General features: G+C 45.1%; 1 protein-coding gene across 3 annotated transcripts in view; it reads right to left on the bottom strand.

Annotated features, from left to right (window-relative positions):
* The window catches only part of LOC140389993 (uncharacterized), a 28,319-nt gene extending 9,835 nt beyond the window's left edge, over window positions 1–18,484 (bottom strand). Inside the window, exons 1-5 of one of the 3 annotated variants that reach the window (XM_072474743.1) lie at window positions 18,381–18,451; window positions 17,526–17,704; window positions 13,465–13,549; window positions 5,987–6,092; window positions 278–351 (exon numbers count right to left, since the gene is read on the bottom strand). In XM_072474743.1, the coding sequence (XP_072330844.1) occupies window positions 278–351; window positions 5,987–6,092; window positions 13,465–13,549; window positions 17,526–17,655 (395 nt within the window). In that variant the 5' untranslated portion in view covers window positions 17,656–17,704; window positions 18,381–18,451. Of the gene's footprint in view, window positions 1–277; window positions 352–5,986; window positions 6,093–13,464; window positions 13,550–17,525; window positions 17,705–18,365 lie in introns of all 3 variants that reach the window. The other 2 variants (XM_072474745.1, XM_072474744.1) reach the window with 2 other exon arrangements.
* Window positions 18,485–20,667: the final 2,183 nt, after the last annotated feature.

The following is a 20,667-nucleotide window of genomic DNA, read 5'->3' as shown; positions in this document are numbered from 1 at the left end:
GTCTGTTTGTTGGATTTTCCCTGTGCAGCGGTGTATAGCCCAAATCACCACCAAGTAAAAATTGACAGACAATTTAGATTGGCCACTAAAACAGTTACATGAGGAAACAAATTTAACGTCATCAAAAACTTAACCATGGTTATAAATTATGGGGCTCAATGACCCATTTGTGTCATGTAGGTCAATGCAAAATGTGCCCAAATCCAAACAGATGACATTTTAACCATTCCCTCTTCACTCTAAAAAGAACCAGTGTCTGAGCAGCCCACTAACTTACTTGGCCTCGTTGGTCAGGATCTCTCGGTCCTTGTGCTGTAGTCTTCTATTGAGTTCGACCATGCTTTGTGCAAGCTGGGCAAGAGAGATAGGAGGAAAAATATTGTCATAAAACTGCACAAAAGTGCAAAACCAAAGCTTCTATCACACACAAATTTTAAACCATATAAATAAATCCACCATTGATACATTTGACTGATGTAAATTAAGCAATAAATTAAAGAAGTTCTCTGTTTAGAATCATAGAATTTACAGTGCAGAAGGAGGCCATTCGGCCCATCGAGTCTGCACCGGCCCTTACAAAGAGCACCTTACTGAAGCCCACAAATCTACCCTATCCCTGTACCCCAGTAACCCCCACTTAACATTTTTTGGACACTAAGGGCAATTTAGCATGGCCAATCCAATCCACCTAACCCGCACATCTTTGGTCTGTGGGAGGAAATCGGAGCACCCGGAGGAAACCCACGCAGACACGGGTAGAACGTGCAGACTCCGCCCAGACAGTGACCCAGCCGGTAATCAAACCTGGGACCCTGGAGCTGTGAAGCAACTGTGTTAACCACTATGCTACGGTGCTGCCCTTTAGTTTAAATAGTGAACTTTCGGATCGAACACTATCGAGATTGTGAAGGGTTATAAGGCAAGCAGTGACGGGCAATTTTGACTGACCATCATAACAGTTAAAGGAGGGAACAAATTTAATATCAAAAAATTCTGGTTATGACCTAGTTAGAGTGCAAATTTGGATTGCAATCTGTTGTTGAAGCACAGTCCATTCTCTTGAAGTAGAATTAAGTAGTTATTTGATAAAGGGAATATTAAGCAGTGATCAAGGCAATGGGATAACAATGATTCAAGTTGAGTAGAACACCAGCACAGATCTAATGAGCCGAATGAGCTGTCTCTCTGTTATCTTAAGATTCTACAGTGGCATTTTTTAAAAATTCATTCATAAGATGTGGCCGTCCCATTTCAGGGGGCAGTTAAGAGTCAACCACATTGCTCTGCGTCTGAAGTACATGTAGGCCAGACACAGTAAGGAAATTAGTGCACCAGATGAGTTTCTAAAATGATCAATGATAGTTTCAACCTTCACTGAGATGACTCTTTGTATTCCAGACTTATTAATTAAATTTAAATTCTACTCGCTGCCATGGTGCGATTTGAAAATTTGCCCCAGAGTGTTAGCTTGGGCATCTGGATTAATAGTCCAGTGACATGACCAGTATGCCATCATCTCCCCTGTTTCAGTGTCCTAACTTTCTGTGAAATAAGTGAACAGCACAAGCCTCCCATCACCACTCGCTAATTAAAGGCACTCTTACTCATTTTAGATATCTGGGGGTGCAGGTTGCCCGGGAGTGGGGGAGGCTTCGCAGGTACATCACTAGTTCGGTGGGGAGAGTGAAAGCCGATCTGGCAAGATGGGACGGCCTTCCTCTGTCACTGGCAGGTCAGGTACAGGCAGTTAAAATGAATGTGTTGCCGCGATTCCTGTTTATTTTTCGATGCCTACCGATTTTCCTGCCAAAGTCTTTTTTCAGGGAGATTGAGGGAAGGATTACCTCATTCATATGGGGAGGGAAGGTGGCCAGAGTGAGAAAGGTGCTGCTACAGAGGGGAAGGCAGGCAGGGGGTTTGGGTCTCCCGAACTTGTTGTACTACTACTGGGCGGCGAATGTGGAGAAAGTGCGGAGCTGGGTCAGAGGGGTGGATTCTCAATGGGTCAGAATGGAGGAGAGTTTGTGCAGGGGGTTGGGGCTGAAGGCACTTGCAACAGCGCCGCTCCCGATAGCTCCGGGGAAATATTCAGGGAGTCCGGTAATAATAGCTTCATTGAAAATCTGGAGGCAGTTTCGCCAACACTTCAGGTTGGGTTTAGGGTCAAGGGAAATGCCGATTCGGGGGAACCACAGATTCTAGTTTTCGGAAATGGGAAGAGAAGGGGATTAAGATGCTAAAAGATTTGTTTCTTCGGGGTCGATTTGCAGGACTGAGGGAGCTGGAAGCGAAGTATGGGCTGGAGCAGGGAGAAGGGTTTAGGTACATGCAGGTTCGGGATTTCGCCAGGAAGGGGATACAGAGCTTCCCAGAGGAACCGACCTCCACATTGCTGGAGGAGGTGTTGACGACAAGGGGACTGGAGAAGGGGGCAGTGTCAGCGGTGTACGGAGCTATTCTGGAAGAGGATAAGGCACCACTGGAAGGGATCAAAGCAAAGTGGGAGGAAGAGTTGGGAGAGGTTATAGAGGAGGGGGTCTGGTGTGAGGTGCTCCGGAGAGTGAATGCCTCCACCTCATGTGCGAGGTTGGGGCTGATACAGCTGAAGGTGGTATATAGAGCGCACCTCACGAGGGCGAGGATGAGACGATTTTTTGAAGGAGTAGAGTATGTGTGTGAGCGTTGCGGGGGGGCGCCCGCGAATCACGTTCATATGTTTTGGTCCTGTCCAAAGCTAGTGGAGTACTGGAAGGAGGTGTTTAGGGTAATTACCAAGGTGGTGCGTGTGAAACTGGGCCCGGGTCCCCAGGAGGCCATATTCGGGGTGTCGGACCAGCCAGGGTTGGAAACGGGAGCGGAGGCAGATATCATAGCCTTCGCCTCGTTGATCGCCCGAAGGCGGATCCTGCTGGGATGGAGAGCAGCCTCTCCACCCAGTGCCCTGGCGTGGTGGGGAGACCTGTTGGAATACTTGACCCTTGAGAAGGTTAAGTTCGAACTGAGGGGAAGCTCGGAGGGGTTCTACAAGTCATGGGCACTATTTATTATGCACTTTCAAGAACTGGATAACATCGAACATTAGTTGGGGGGAGGGGGGGGCTGTGTAGATTAAGGGTGACTATGGGTAATCCCTGATTCCTTTTTGTCATTTGTTTATGTAAACATGTGGGCTGAGGTTTGGGGGTTGGTGGGTGAATGGGATCATTGTTATTATGGAGATTGACATATCTTGCTGATTTGTTTATTGTTGATGGGTGTAAATGTGGGAGAAAATGTGAAAAAGGAGAATTTCAAAAAAAAAAAATTTTTTAAAGGCACTCTTGCGTGTCTGGCCTGAGGCAGCTGCCACCATAAAATGCCACAACCATTTTGCCTTTTGCACTGTGTGAGAGTTTGGGGTGAGGGCCTAATTGACCTGGTTAAGTTTACGTGACTCCAGACCCACAGCAATATGGTTGATTCTTAATTGCGCTCCGAAATGGCCGCGCAAGCTGCTCAGTGATAGTCGGCTCACCACCCCATGCTTAAAGACAACAGAGATGGACAAGAAATGTTGGCATTTCCAATGACGCTCACTCTCAAGGAACAAATATAAAATCTGCTGACGATTTAGGTTTTAGGAATCGACTCCACATTCCTGTAGACCAAGTTTTCCCAAACATTTCGAGCCGCGGAACCCCTCGAGGCCCCTCCACGAGCATAGGAAACTCCAAGTATTCTCATAATGTCAATGCCCTTTTTCTTGCCACGAAATACGCACAAACACAGAAATCAAATGTAAATAAGTCTTTTCTGGTTATATCAATGCATATTTTAGGAATTACAAAGAGACCCAGTCACAAGGACATTCACCAGCTCCATGGCCCCCTCACATTAACCCCTGGCCAAACAACCCTCCCATGGTCCTTTAACATGAACCGCTGAAAGTAGTACCAACTTTAGGTGTGGGAAATCTGGTAATAATTAAAAAGTTCTCTTATTAAAAAAATACTTAAGTCTACCTTTTGTCAATTTTATTGGGAGGAATGATGCTGGAAGGGGATCTTCATATCGGACACACATTTCTTTCTCTCACTCGCCCATTCCCCCTCTTGCGCCCACACTTACTCACTCCTCTCTCACCCACACATAGACTCCCCTCTCTCACCCACACATACTCACTCCTCTCTCACACAGGCCCTCTGAGGCCCCCACCCCACTCTCTCACAAGCGCCGCTCTGAGCCCCAAACACCGCCCCCCCCCACCGCCTCGCCATGGCCTCTTATTGCTAATGTCTGCCTCTGGTTGCATTATTAGGATCAATCTTCACTGATGACTGCCCAGTAAATCAAACGTGCCAATCAGAGAAAAGCCTCTCGCTGCACTGGTATCTTGTAGGCTGCCTAATCAGCCTATCAGCATAGTGTGTTCTGAGGGGCCTTGCTCTGATTGTCCTATTTGATTGTTGTGGTTATCTTCAAAATTGGTCGGTTGCTCCTTTTGAATTGGCGTTTGTCGGTCATGAGGTGGCTGCCAGTTTGCCGACCCCTTGGAGACCCTTTATTGACCCCAGTTTGGAACCCCTGCTGTAGGCTGATTCCTTGCACGTTATACCAACAATGTCCCACATATATTTTGCCATTGCTGTACCTTTTGTTTCTGACACAGAGGTTCATGATTGGAAAGTAAAAATTAGTGAGCTGGAACACAACGTGACAGTCAAACCTAGAATCATCCAAATATAGAATCGTAGAACACAGGAAACCAGTATTCAGCTCATCATATCCATGTTGGCTCTTTAAAAAGAACTATCCAATTAGCAGCACACCCCAACTCTTTCCCAAGTTTTCTTTTCTTTTCAATTATCTATCCATTTCCATTTTAAAAATTACCACTGAATCTGCTTCCTGCTCTCTTTCAGGCAGTGTATTTCAGATCATGACACAACAAAAATTATCTCCCCTCTGGTTCTTTTGCCACTTATATTAAATCTTCTTCCTCTGATTACTGCATTTTAACACTTCCATTAAATCTCCCCTTAACCTTCTCTGCTCCAAGGACAACAATTCCACCTTCTCCAGTCCCTTCACGGAAATCCCATCATCCCTAATGCCTTTCTAGTGAAGTCCTCTGCTCTCTCTGCAAGGCCTTAACATCTTCCTAAGTGTGTTGCCCACAATTGGACAATGTTCCAGCTGAGGTCAAACCAGTGATGTGTGAAGATATAGCCTAACTTTTTCTCTCCTCCCCTGAAGACACCAACACATACAGTCCATGGGCACAGCAACCCAGCACCCACCCTCTCCCCCAATACCACAACCTATAAACAGAAAGACATGCAACTCTGTTCAAGATGCCCCTGCCCTATCTATCATGGATACCACTGGGTGACCCGACCACAGTTTGCGAGAGTCCTGATTTTGTGTCTCAGCACGACTCACAGAAAAATACATTATAAACCGGAATCTGCACAGTTCTGCCAATTTTGGATGATGAAGAACTGTGGAACGCAGATGGAGATGATTCCTGAACTAGGCACAGCCAGGGGTCAGTACAGGCACTGCAATTGGCTGCGATGGCCTTGGATAAGGGAGGGATAAGCAGGGTGGTAAAATCAAACAAGGCTCCAGCACCAGATCATTGGCCTTTGTGGTGTTGCGGGAAAGCATCAGGTAAGGGCAGGATTGGCTTCTGATGCTCTCACATCCATAACCTTTCAATGCATAGTCGGGCATCATGCACATTAAGAATGGACAAATTCTTGAAGAAACACTCCTGGAACAGTCCAAAGAGGAACGCAGAAAGTTTCCCACCAACAAGCGACAGAATATACCAGGAGGGCTTCAAGTGTGGCGGAGAACGACAATAAAACTCAAGGGAATAGGGATGTCGGTGTGAACAGCTTGGGTCACTGAAGAGTCAGCCATTCAATTTTGCCAAGCAGCAAAACAGAGCAGAACTGGGAGGCACTGTAGGGAAGCATCTTCATTTGGCACTGATACCTACATCTCTGTGACTTTTGTGAAGCTCCATCAGCTCATCTTGTTGCCGGACACAGCTCTGGGTGCCTTTTTGCAGCAGCATTTCATTCTGCATCCCATTCAAGACTGGACTAACGTACGGAAGAAAGAAAATATAAAGTATCAGCAATATGAGTCAAGACTTTTGTAGTCCAAGAATGGATTTCAGATGCACCGTGCTTACAAACTAGGCAAACAACGACTTAATAAAACACCGGTGCAGTGAAACCCATTTAAGGAATCACTAGGTAAAAGTAAGTTATCCGAAAGAATATCCACAAGTTTAGTTTCTTTAAGGAAACCAATGAAACTCATTGATGTTATTACATGACAACAACATGTTGCTAAAACAGCCTAAGGTGCTTTACAGGATTATAAACCAACCAAATTTGACATCGAGTGCCATTAGGATTAGTGATCAAAAGCTTAGTCAAACTGCATCATCTCCTAGTGTCACGCTTAACCCTCCATTCACATTCCTCCCAATGGTAGGTTTTATGTTTATCCCTTTCGCTCTCCTTTATTACCCAGTTATGATGAAACAGAATGTCTATCTCACAGGTGAAGTTAACATTAGGCTAATCTTTCTCACCTTTTTGTTGACAGAATAGATCCATAGAATTCCTACAGTGCAGAAGGAGGCCATTCAGCCAATTGAGTCAGCACCGTCCCTCTGAAAGAGCACCCTACCGAGGCCTACTCCCCCACCCTATCTCCTTTACCCCACCTGACCTACACATCCTTGGACACTAAGGGGCAATTTAGCATGGCCAATCCACCTAACCTATCCTTTGACTGTGGGAGGAAACTGGAGCACCCGGAGGAAACCCACACATTCACAGGGTGTGTGCGCAAACTCCACAGTCACCCAAGGCCGGAATCGAACCTGGATCCCTGGTGCTGTGAGGCAGCAGTGCCACTGTGCCACCCCAATAATAGAATTGTTCTGCATTGTAACATTATTCTGTCAACAAAACACAGGCAAGGCAAGAAGTTGGCTTCATAAATCACTACTTTCTTTTGAATGTTTAATAATTGTCCGGAGAAAGACATATTCTTTCTTCCATTTAATTCTATCCCACCCTCTGCAGAGAACAGAACGAAAAACAAAAGCTACAAGAGAGGACTGGCACAGATACATTTGAAAAATAATTAAGGTTGCCCATGCTCATAAATCATTCAAAACACCAGCCTTAAGTCAACATATATTCCTAAAAGTAGACTTTGGAAGACAAATTGGCTCCTTGTATCAGTTCACCCTCTAAAGTGCAGCTAATAAATTGAACTGGCAAAATATCAAACAGGGAGATTAGAAAGAGTTGTTTTGGAATACAAAACATAAACACTGCGAAAGAGAGACATGTTGCTGAAGTTTTTCATCTTGCACGCATCAGGACAAACACAAAAATGCTACATTTCCATAGAATCCCTAGTGTAGAAGGGGGCCATTCGCCCCATCAAGTCTACACCAACCCTCCAAACAGCACTCTACCCAAGTACATTTCCCCGCCCATTGATTATGGCCAATCCACCTAACCTGCACATCTTTGAAACCGGAGCATCTGGAAGAAGCCCACGCAGACATAGGGAGAACGTGTAAACGCCACACAGTCACCCAAGCCCAGAATCAAACCTGGTTCCCTGGCTCTGTGAGGCAGCAGTGCTAACCACAGTGCCACCTTGATCAAACAATCACAACAATTTTGAATTATCCGGGAGATTAGGGAGCATGTAATTCCGTTATTTTCACCATGGCAACTGCATGACCAGTCAACTCTCCAACCACCCAGCATCCTTTTCTCCTTAGTAGGAGTGCAAGACAAAAAACTTCAGTAGCATGTCTCTCTTTTCTGCAACCGGGAGTTTAGACTTTTTGTTTCTCCCCCACTCAAGGTGTTGCTAGGATCTGGAACACACGACCTGAAAAGATAGCTGATTTCATAAATAATTTGAAAATGGTGTTGGACGGTTAGGTGAGCAAGCGGAACTTGCAGAGTTGTGAGCAAAATGTGGGACTAAGCATGACAGCTCTTTCAAACAGCAAGCACAGGCAAGGTGGCTGATTGATTCCTGGGCTAGACGTGCTATGATTCTATTTACCTCTACAAATAGGGCAGACACCAATGACACGACCAATTATTTAATAATAGCTAAAAGAGCAGTGATTGAGGTGAGAATAATAGGATGCGCACACACACAGGACACAAACAGCACAGACTTGAAAGAGCTCAAGAAGGATATTTAAACAGAGCTCGAGAAAGAGGTACACACTAAGAATGGCGTGCTGGAAATGGATAAACAGGAACGCAAGAGGAAAAGCTTACGAGAGAAAGAGAAAAACTTGTGAATGAGTGAAAGACTGGAAGAGAGTCAAAGATAGAGAGAACAACACCAGAGGAGATTTGAGAACAAGTGTGAGGGTGGGAGGATGCCAGAGACAATTCTATTTTGCCAGACGTCTCCCATCCAGTTTCTCTTAGACCATGTAAATCTGCTGGTGGTCATTCTGCTCTCTGTTCTCAGCCGACAGTACTGGGAAATGGTGACCAGAGCTCCTTTCTTATGGTCAAGGCAACATGACTGAGATCAGCAACATCTGGGGAGGCGGGGGGGGGATTTTCTCACAAAGCAGTGGCTACATTTCAAAAGTATGTATTTTTATTGTTTGTGAGGCACCTAGGGACATTCCTATATCATGAAAGGAGAGGGGAAAATACTATCTGCACATCTTTGGACTGTGGGAGGAAAACGGAGAACCCGGAGGAAACCTACGTAGACATGGGGAGAAAGTGCAAACTCCACACAATCACCCGAAGTCGGAATCCTGGGACCCTGGAGCTGTTCCAGAGTTTTGTGCCCTTGGTACATTACCCAAGCAGCCAATCTTTAACCTTCCTCCTAGACAGCAAACATCAGCAGAGAATTCCATCAGGAAGGGATCAGAGATGCACCTGACCCTGTTCCCACCAGATGTTTGTGCCTCACAGCTCGAGGGTCCCAGGTTCAATTCCGGCCTCGGGTGACTGTGCGGAGTCTACATGTTCTCCCAGTGTCTGCGTGGGTTTCCTCCAGGTTCTCCGGTTTCCTCACACAGTCCAAAGATGTGCAGGTTAGGTGGATTGGCCATGATAAATTGCCCCCGAGTGTCCAAAAGGTTAGGTGGAATTACTGGGTTACAGGAATAGGGTGAAGGCGTAGGGTGCTCTTTCCAAGGGCCGTTGAAGACCCGATGGGCCGAGTGGCCTTCTTCTGCACTGTAAATTCTATGATTCTATGTGAATATCTACATTCAAGTAAGAGCAGGGAGGCCTGGCTCATTTTTCCTCACCTTGATCTAGAGGCATTGAGACTAACTACAGTGTCCCTACTGCTACTCGGCACAGAGCAGCAACCTAATGAATCCACATCACTATACTAAGCAGTGTCTCTGTCCACTGAATCAACAGATGAAAGCTCAAATATATGGTCAAGTAGAAATCTAGTAACAACTCGCATTTATTTAACACTTCAAGCCCTTTGAGGTTTCAGTTACTTACAGCCTTAATCAAAAACTTAGATGAAGGGACCAAATGTAATATGTCCAGGTTTTCTGACAATACAAAGTTAGGTGGAAAGTTAAGCTGCGAGGAAAAAGCAAAGAAGCTTGATATTAAGAAGGAGGATGTGCTGGAAATTTTGAAAAGCAGCAGGATAGATAAGTCCCCTGGGCCTGACGGGATATATCCAAGGTTACTACGGGAAGCGAGGGAGAAGACTGCTGTGCCGTTGGCGATGATCTTTGCATCCTCACTCTCCACTGGAGTAGTACCGGATGATTGGAGGGAGGCGAATGTTGTTCCCCTGTCCAAGAAAGGGAATAGGGAAATCCCTGGGAATTACAGATCCATCAGTCTTACGTCTGTGGTGAGCAAAATATTGGAAAGGATTCTGAGAGATAGGATTTATGATTATTTAGGAAAAGCCTGGTTTGATTAAAGATATGATGTGGAGATGCCGGTGTTGGACTGGGGTGAGCACAGTAAGAAGTCTTACAACACCAGGTTAAAGTCCAACAGGTTTGTTTCAAACACTATCTTTCGGAGCACTGCTCATTCACCTGAGGAAGGAGCAGTGCTCTGAAAGCTAGTGTTTGAAACAAACCTGTTGGACTTTAACCTGGTGATTAAAGATGGTCAGCATGGCTTTGTGAGGGACAGGTCATGCCTCACAAGCCTCACTGAATTTTTTTGAGGATGTGACGAGACACATTGATGAAGGTCGGGCAATGGATATGGTGTATAAGGATTTCAGTAAGGCATTTGATAAGGTTCCCCATGGTAGGCTCATTCAGAAAGTTAGGGGGTATGGGATACAGGGAAATTTGGCTGTCTGGATATAGAATTGGCTGGCCGAAAGAAGACAGCGAGTGGTAGTGGATGGAAAGTATTCCGGCTGGAGGTCGGTGACAAGTGGTGTCACGCAAGGATCTGTTCTGGGACCTCTGCAAGGATCTGTTCTGGGACCGCTGCTCTTTGTGGTTTTTATAAATGACTTGGATGAGGAAGTGGAAGGGTGGGTTAGTAAGTTTGCCGATGACACCAAGATTGGGGGAGTTGTAGATAGTGTTGAGGGTTGTTGCAGGTTACAGCAGGACATTGACAGGATGCAGAGCTGGGCTCAGAAGTGGCAGATGGAGTTCAACCTTGATAAATGTGAAGTGATTCATTTTGGAAGGTCGAATGTGAATGCTAAATACAGGGTTAAAGGCAGGATTCTTGGAAGTGTGGAGGAACAGAGGGATCTTGGGGGCAACGTACATAGATCCCTCAAAGTTGCCACCCAGGTTGATTGGGTTGTTAAGAAGGCGTATGGTGTGTTGGCTTTCATTAACAGGAGGATTTAGTTTAAGAGCGGCGAGGGTTTGCTGCAGCTTTATAAAACTCTAGTTAGACCACACTTGGAATATTGTGTCCAGTTCTGGTCGCCCCATTATAGGAAGGATGTGAATGCTTTGGAGAGGGTACAGAGGAGATTTACCAGGATGCTGCCTGGACTGGAGGGCATGTCTTATGAAAAAAGGTTGAGGGAGCTGGGGCTTTTCTCACTGGAGCGAAGAAGGCAGAGAGGTGACTTGATAGGTGTACAAGGTGATGAGAGGCATGGATAGAGTGGATAGCCAGAGATTTTTCCCCAGGGTGGAAATGGCTGTCACGAGGGGACATAATTTTAAGGTGATTGGCAGAAGGTACAGGGGAGATGTCAGAGTTAGGTTCTTTACACAGAGAGTGGTGGGTGTGTGGAATGCACTGCCAGCAGAGGTGGTGGAGTCAGAGTCATTAGGGACATTTAAGCGTCTCTTAGACAGGCACATAGACAGCAGTAAATTGAAGGGGTGTAGGTTAGGTTGATCCTAGATTAGGATAAATGGTCGGCTCAACATCGTGGGCTGAAGGGCCTGTATTGTTCTATGTTCTAAGCTGCAATGGGATATTAGGCAGGTTAAGTGATGGACGAGAAGGTGACAGATGGAATATAATAAAATGACAAATCATGCACTTTGATAGGAAAAATAGAAAAGTGGAGTAATTATTAAATGGTGAGAATGGGAAATGCTGGTATTCAGGGGGAATCAGGATGTCATTGTAGATTAAGCACAGAAAGTTAACATGAAAGTACAGCAAACAATTAGGAAAACAAATGGTTATGTGAGCATTTTTTTAAACAAAGGGATAGGAATACAAGGATAAAGAAGGTCTTACACATTGAAACACCGAGTATAATTTTGGTGTGCTTACCTAAAGAAAGGCTTATTTGCCCTAAGGGGCATGCAACGGAGGGTCATTAGACGGATTCCTGAGATGAGGGTTTACTTCCAGGAGAGATTGAGTAGACTAGGTTTAGCATTTGGAAGATTGAAATGATCTAATTGAAACATGTAAAATTCTTATGAGGCTTGAAAGGTTAAGTGCTGAGAGGACAGATCCCCTGTCGGAGAGACTGGGGGTCACAGTCTCAGAGTAAGGGCTTGGCCATTTCTGACTGCGAATGAGGAGAAATTTCTTCACTTAGAGTTGTAAATCTTTGGAATTCTCCTCCCCAGAAAGTTTTGGATGCTCACGGAGTATAGGTACCGGACCTTGTATCCGGGAAGCTCAGGACCGGATGCGTACCAAGGATTTGGGGGTCTGGTGGTGGTGGGGGGGGTTATGGGGGAAAGTAACATCAAAATAAGTTAAAAAAAACAAAGTAAAACAGGGAGTTGAATGGACACAGATCTGGAGAAATGATGAGATGCAAATTCACCTATCAGTGGAAAACAAGTAATTTACATATGTGATTAGAGAAAACAATGGGGCTACAGGAGGTGGTAACTACAAAGTGAGATAAAGAAATGGACACGTACCCGCCAAAAGCCAACTCCATTGGGTGAACAACGCCAAAGGGAAAGAAATAGTATAACTATAGAACTAACTAAAGGAAAAGGGAGAGAGCTAACGTCATATTTTTATCCCGTTGCAAATATAGTCTCCTGAAAAAAAGTCAGGTGGTGGTGTTTCTGTGCACCTGCTGCCCGTGTCCTTCTAGGTAGTAGAGATCACAAGTTTGGAAGGTGCTGTCAAAGGAGCCTTGTATATGCTGCAGTGCATTTTATAGATGGTACACACTGCTGCCACTGTGTCTGCGGGAGAGAGAATGAATGTTGAAGGTGGTGGATGGGGTACCAATCAAGCGGGCTTCTTTGTCCTGGATTGTGTCAAGCTTCTTGAGTGTTGTTGGAGCTGCATTCATCCAGGCAAGTGGAGAATATTGCATTACACTCCTGACTTGTGCCTTGTAGATGGTGGAGGAGTTTTGGAGTCAGGAGGGGAGTTACTCACGGAAGAATGCCCAGCCTCTGATCTGCTCTTGTAACCACAGTATTCATATGGCTAGTCCAGTTCAGTTTCTGGTCAACGTCAACCCACAGGATTTGATAGTGATTCATGGTGGTGGTAATCTTGTACAAAGAGCTAGGTTTTAAGGAATCTCTTAGTGCAGAGAGAGGCAGAGGGTTAGGAATGGAATTCCAGAGCTTAGGGCCTACGTCCTTAAAGGCACAAACACAAGTGATAGCTCAGAAGAAATCGGGGACATGAAAGTGGGCAGTATTTTAAGAATGCAGAACTCTTGGAAGGGCTGGAGATTGTCACAGAAATAAGGAGGCTTAAGGCCCATGAATGAATTTGAATACAAGGGTAACAAGGTCAAACTTCAATCAGGAACAGATTACTGTTAAAGCTATCAACACTGAAATATAAAAGAAAACACTGCTATCAGTATAAACCCCCAAGTTGTGTGTGCTCCACCAAAGTCATGGTGTCTGCTCAGTGGCATTTCATGGAACACGGATTTAAAACTTTAGAATTGCGTCACCCCACACTGAGACACCACGGTACAAACGCACGTGACTGTGAAAACTACATTATGAGATACTCCTGTGCATACCTGATATGCTGTGGGTCACATTTTTCACTCTGAAGTCTCTCAGTCAGAGCTGCCTGCAGGTCAGATTTGTCCAGCACCTTGGTGTCTGCAAATACAAAAAGCAAATATCAAAGCATCAGTATGATTCCCATTGCTGTTAATACTGTTTAAACAATTTTTCCCCTCCCCAACCCACTGGCTTACTGAGTGAAATCACCATCCTACACGACAGTAAACTATATGTACCAGATGAGCCTGGTTTTGATACTTATTTTGGAGAGCTCAATGCACAGGCTCCATTCCATATCAGTTCCACTGGATTATCTAACCCTGAAGTTGTTCACTCCTATTCAGCAAAACTTCAATCGGTTGCATAATTATCAATAGCCCTGGAAAAATTACAGGTGCCTTTCCAAAGCAGCAGCATCTAGGATTGGATTTGTTGAACTTCCGGTGGTGATCGCGAACGGGGCAGCTGCAGCAAAGACGATCCCGCAGACACAAAATCATGGCTTTGGGGGGGGGGGGGGGGGGGGTCCCGGGGAATTTTCAAAAAATAAAAATAAAAAATTCCTTATGCCCCGCGAATTCGGCCCCGCCCAGGCGCCAAAGCTCCGATCCACGGAGCTGGAGAGGGAGAGGGAAAGAAAAGAGAGACTGGTCCCGGTGAGCTGCATGCACGTGGAGGAGTGGGGATCACTCAGAAACGGCCTGAAAGTCGGAGCATGGAGAGGATCACAAGGACAAAATAAGAATTTTAAAATTCAACCTTCCTTGTTCCTCTCCTGTAAATTTTTTTTTTTTAAAAGAAAAACTTTTTTTTTTTAAAATCCATTTTTATAAGGATTGGATTTGTTTATGGTCACTGGTAGAGGTACAGTAAAAAGTATTGTTCTGCTTACAGTCCAGACAGATCATTTCATACATGAAAAAAAAAACCATAGGGAAAACATAAATACACAATGTAAATACATTGACAGGCATCGGGTGAAGCATACAAGAGTGTAGTACTACTCAGTAGAGAAGATGTGTGAAGAGATCAGATCAGTCCATAAGAGTCATTTAGGAGTCAGGTATTCTCAGACTTTTATACTTCCTGCCCAATGGAAGAAGTTGGAAGAGTGAATAAGCCAGGTGGGAAGGGTCTTTGATTATGCTGCCCGCTTTCCCAAGACAGTGGGAGGTGTAGACAGAGTCAGTGGATGGAAGGCGGGTTCGAGTAATGGACTGGGATGTGTTCACGACTCTGTAGTTTCTTACGGTCTTGGGCCGAGAAGTTGCAATAACAGGCTGTGATGCAGCCAGATAGGATGCTTTCTATGGTGCATCTGTAAAAGTTCGTAAGAGTCAATGTGGACATGCGGTATTTCCTTAGTTTCTTGAGAAAGTATAGGCGCTGTTGTGTTTTCTTGGTCGTAGCGTCGACATGGGTGGACCAGGACAGATTGGTGATGTGCTCATCTAGGAATTTGAAGCTGTCAACCATCTCCCATCTCAGCACTGTTGATGCAGACAGGGGTGTGCACGATATTTTGTTTCCTAAAGTCAATGACCAGCTCTTTAGTTTTGCTGACATTGAGGGAGAGATTGTTTTTGTTCCACCACTCCACTAGGTTCTTGATCTCCCTCCTGTATTCTGACTCATCGTTGTTCGAGATCAGACCCACTACGGTCATGTCATCAGCAAACATGTAGACGGAGTTGGAGCCAAATTTTGCCACTCAATCATGTGTCTACAGGGAGTATAGTCGGGGGCTAAGTACGCAGACTTGCAGGTCCCCCGTATTGAGGACTATCGTGCAGGAGGTGTTGTTGCCCTAAGCCATACAGGATACAAGGTGCTAATTCAATAGGCAGTGTTTAGTCAGTCATCATTAGTGACGGGGAGAAGATGTAACTGTCTTCAAAGCTGCAAAAGGGGGTGGGGAGGTAATGAGGTACCAGAAAATTCAGCCCCGCTTTCACTGCCTAGTATTATGAAGTGGATCAAACTGAAAATGTTGGGGAAGAACAGGATCAGAATCGATTAGGTGGAATAAACTGCTGACACTCTTATAATAGGCAAGATTAACAATAAACCGATAAAATAGCAAAATACTGCAGGGGCTGGAATCTGAAACAATCTGAATCTGATGTTGAATAAACAATGAGTGCTTGGGCAATGTGCAGGAGGACTTTTGGGACCTATGATATTTAACTCCACCACCTCCACTTACTCGCCACCATCAATAGGCAAATTAGTGACTTCTGGAGACAGAGGGGTGGGTGGAAACACAGTTCAGGTACCACAGCCCAGTCAATCTTTTCAGGATTGTCATTAGCATTGCAGCCAAATTATGGTAGAAGGGATGCCACCTTCATACGTCCAAACTCACTTTAATTATCCTGGATGTAAACATTCTATGAAGAAGGTCTGCAGCCAATTGGTCATCATACTGGACTAGCAGCCATGAAGATCAGAGTGGAAATACAACCATGGCACGTTGTGCCATCCTTTCGACAGAACCTGATCGCTGGTAGTTGGAACTATACAACAATGTCAGCGAGAGCTGTTGAATGATTTGCTAAACCCAACTGCTTCACTAATGTGCTTTAGGAAAAGGAGCCCACTGCCTTACTTGGCCTGGTAACACCTCACTCTATCTGGTTGGCTCCTGATATGAAAATTATTCTACGCTTGGGAAGATGACAAGTCAGGTGTGATCTTTTCATCAGCTTACATCCCAAGAATAAATAAACAAAACACAGTTCAACTCCCAATTCAAAACCTGCCATTGTCACTGGCTAAGTACAATGGGCCAGGCTACACTGCACAGCCACAAAACTGACACTCTGACTGTGGACACTACTGTGGCATCTTGCTGAATGTTAAAGAGAGATACTTGTCTGGATCCTTCTGAACCAAGACATTGCCACAGGCAATGCACTTCCCTGGAGCCAACGCAGTTTGATATCCAAGTAAAACACTTACTTGTGATTCCTGCCAAGGAACAATTTTAGGAGAAAAATGAAGCAATGTTTACTGATTTGGCACTGCTTGCAGACAGGGGTTGTGGAAATTGCTGTTGTAAAGAGTTTATCTTATTTATTTGACAGCTGCATTATGGCATATCAGACAGCGTGATAACTGACTTCTGTGTTTGATGCTTTCTCCATTGTCTCAGATTCAACCGGGGCTGAGTTCTGACAACCAACCTGCTTTATTCCACTATGTTTCAGGAAGCTATGAAAGAACTCCAAGCTAGACTCCCAGAGTAGATACTACATCTCTTGCAGGGTGCTAGAAAAAATTTAGAATTAAGCAGGCAACCATGCACAAGGTCCTGTTTGCTGCTGGCCCACACATTATTGTTTATTGAAACTATTTACCATGATGGGATTCGAGCCAAGGACCCAGAGCATTACTCTAGGTTTGTGTTTTCCCAGTTCAATGACCAATACCACTAGGCCACAGGAGGAAGCTGACCCACACATTAGAAGATCTCCAAACCATAATATGTTGATGATTTATGAACACCGCCCAGTCCATCACACAAACCCATCTCCCATCCATTGACTCTGTCTATACCTCCCCTTGCCTTGGAAAAGCAGGCAGCATAATCAAAGACTCCTCCCACCCAGTTTATTCATTCTTCCAACTTCTCTCACTGGGCAGGACGTACAAAGGTCTGAGAACACGCACTAACAGATTCAAAAACAGCTTCTTCCCTGCTGTTACCAGATTTATAAACAACCCTTTTATGGACTGATCTGATCTCTTCACACATCTTCTCTAGTGAGTAGCACTACACTCCTGTATGCTAATAATATTAATAATCTTTATTGTCACAAATAGGCTTTCATTAACACTGCAATGAAGTTACTGTGAAAAGCCCCTAGTCGCCATAGTCCAGCATCTGTTTGGGTACACAGAGGGAGAATTCAGAATGTACAAATTACCTAACAGCACATCTTTCAGGACTTCACCCAATGTCAGTGATTATGTATTTACATGGTGTATTTTATGTTTTCCCTATGTATTTTCTTTTCATGTATGGAATGATCTGTCTGAACTGAACATAGTTCAATATTTTTCACAGTACCTCGGTGCACGTGAGAATAAACAAATCCAATCCATTCCAATTTGGCAAAACAGCTGGAATAACACCTGGATTTTCTATTTGATGAGGGAACACTGCTGACTTCAGCCCAGCAATTTACCCCCAACATCATCCACCAGCCATTTCATTGACCGAGCAAGTCCCACTCAGCTTTTATCCATCTGATGAACAAAATGAAGATAGATTGAAATTCAGACCACACAAGTGTACATAAGATAGCACCTCCTGTTAGCATTTGGGAAAACTGGAAATCAGCACACCAAAAATTTTATAACAATTTTAGAATTCCATTCCACCGCCACTCCGTAACAAAAACACATAGCAACGTCAGCTTTCAAACAAAGAAGTCCTAGATTGGCGGGGAGGGTCAAAAGAAAACCACAGTCCAACTGGAGGGGGCATGACCAAATGTTAAGGACGTTTGACAACTGCCAAAGGGAGTCTGAGCCACAGGAGCGAGCAGGAAAGCTTGATCCCAAGTGCCCAGCATCGTGGGCAGTGGCAACACCGCCAAATGCGGACACCCTCCACAGGCAAAGACCCGGAAATGTCAGAAATCTCCCCTACAGCCTCAGTAAGGAAGGAATAGAGTTCATCGGATTCCCAGGAACATCTAGACCCCCCTCCCTCAAAGGCCCACGGTGAAGTGTTCCGCAGTAGATGAGCCCGTGCCAGGCGGGGTGTTATGGAGGTGGGTTGTCTTGGTGATGGAGTGGGGATGAGGCTCAGACAGGGAGGTTGTGAACAGCCCGAACCACAGAAACAGACTCCGACGTGGGAGAGCCCTAGGCATCTCGCTCGCCCGCAAGGAAGGCGGCCTACCGAGCCGGTACCTACAGCTCCTGAGTAGCGCTCCCAACACCTGCCGATCCAGCCGCTCCCTCAATCGCTGCTGCTCCGCCATCTTTTACCCCCCCCCCCGGGGTCTTTCCACAAGGTCGGCGCACAGCCGTGAACAGCCCGCCTGAGGGGAAAACAGGGGAAGAATGGTTCAAACATGACGGGCAGCGGCCTGGGATTGAGTTTAGGGAGCCTCCGTCGTTCCTTTTCACTGAGTGGCTGGGGTGCCATTAAAAAGCAGGACTTCAAGCAGGCAGTTGTTTGGACACTGACATAGACCTGCCGCCACGTTTGATGCAGTCACTGTGATCTGGAACTACATGCCAGTCTGTCTGCTCTCAGATCTGAATCTACATTGACCCTGAGCTGTTCATCTAACCTTGACCACATCTCCAGTACCTCGGATAACGATGCTGTGAATGACAGCATTACATTTATTGCTCTCTTTCTCCAGGGTTTTTCAGGGTCAAAACCCGTGGGTGGGTCGCGGACTGGTGTCTGAAGGGTCACGGTACTCTTGTTTGATCGAATTGCATTTCGCTGTGCATCAACCGCCAACCGCTGCATACTTAGCTGTGCTGTCTCCGAACTTGGGCAGCACGGTAGCACAGTGGTTAGCATTGTTGCTTCACAGCACCAAGGACCCGGGTTTGATTCCCGGCTTGGGTCACTGTGGAGTCTGCACGTTCTCCCCGTGTCTGAGTGTGTTTCCTCCCACAAGTCCCAAAAGACGTGCTTGCTAGGTGAATTGGACATTCTGAATTCTCCCTCAGTGTACTCGAACAAGCACCATAGTGTGGCGACAAGGGTTTTTTCAAGTAACTTCATTGCAGTGTTAATGTAAGCCTATTTGTGACACTAATAAAGGTTATATATAGCAGTGAACAGGTTAGCATGTTCTGCATGTATGATTAGCGCCAAGCGCCTTGTACGTACGTGCTTTTGGCGCAATCTCACTTGGAGGAGCTTCTTTCACTTTCAAGCAAGGCAAAAGGACTGTGGACATAGATTGTTTTGTCACAAGGAAGAGACGGACAGAGACACAAATAGGCAGTGTACCTACTGGCCATGATCTCATCAGAATCTGCTGTAGAGAGCTGCTCAGGAGACTCCACGACAGGACAGTTAGTGTTAGCTCTGTACAGAGCTCCAAGGCCTCTAGTGAATAGCTACAAAGAAGAAGCTTAAATCGGCAACAAAGCAGATGATTTCTTTAGGTATGGTTTTGTTAATTATGCCAGTGCAAATCAGGATGCAAAGCCCATGTGTGTTATATGCAGGGAAGTGCTGGTGAATTAAAGTTGAAAACTTTCAAAATGGCATCTGAAGACAATACGGTGTGCGTGAGAACAAACCTCTTGATTTTTTTCAAAGAATGCAGCAAGAATTGAAATCATCACCTGAAGTCCTTAGCAAAAATGTAACATTCAGTGACAAAGTGCAATTAACGTGTTACATGGTAGCTTACTGCGTAGCTAAAGAGAAAATGCCCCACACTGTTGCAGAGAGATTAATCGCTCGCACAGTCCTAGTTGAGGCCATCTGAAAAACTGAAATGCATTCCACTTCGTGATAATGCAGTGGATCACCAAAATAATGATATTGCTGATAATCTAGAAGTGCAGCTTCTTTCTAATTTAAAATGATCACAGGCATTCTCAATGCAACTGGATGAAAGTACAGACGTTTCAAATTGTGCAACCTTGCTAGTTTACATTAGGTAAGTTTGGCACAATTAATTTGTTGAGGATTTGCTGTGCTGCCTTACATTACCAACCAGCACAACTGATTCACATATCTTTGAAGCATTGAATAGCTACGTGGTTGGAAAGTGTGAGCTTGACTGGGTTTTTTTTGCAGAGGAATCACAAGCGACGGGGCAACCAGCATGACTGGGAAAACAGTGGAGTTATATTGAAGATTAGGGAGGCAGATGGTTTGGACATTGTTTGGAATCATTGCTTTATTCACTGTGAGGCATTGGCATCAAAAGGAATTTCTTCCGACCTTGAATTGTTGGTGAAAAGAATTGTGAAAGTTGTGAATTTCAGTAAACACAGTGCACTCCATGCTAGGCGTTTTGAGGCTCTGTGTTCTGATATGGTGGCCAACAACACATATTTATTGTTCCACACAAGTATTTTAACTGTCAAGTGGTCGGGTGCTTGGCAGAGTTTACGGTATGAAATCCACGCTTTCTTCCTTGAGAAATCGTCCCTTCTGGCTGATTCATTTGGTGATGAAACTTCAATGCTAACCTGATGAGTTTGAGACTCCAGAGTCA

This window comes from Scyliorhinus torazame, chromosome 14 (assembly GCF_047496885.1).
Source record: "Scyliorhinus torazame isolate Kashiwa2021f chromosome 14, sScyTor2.1, whole genome shotgun sequence".
Lineage (NCBI taxonomy): Eukaryota > Metazoa > Chordata > Chondrichthyes > Carcharhiniformes > Scyliorhinidae > Scyliorhinus > Scyliorhinus torazame.
Note: the sequence above shows the minus strand (reverse complement) of the source record. Positions and strands in the feature narration are given on the sequence as shown.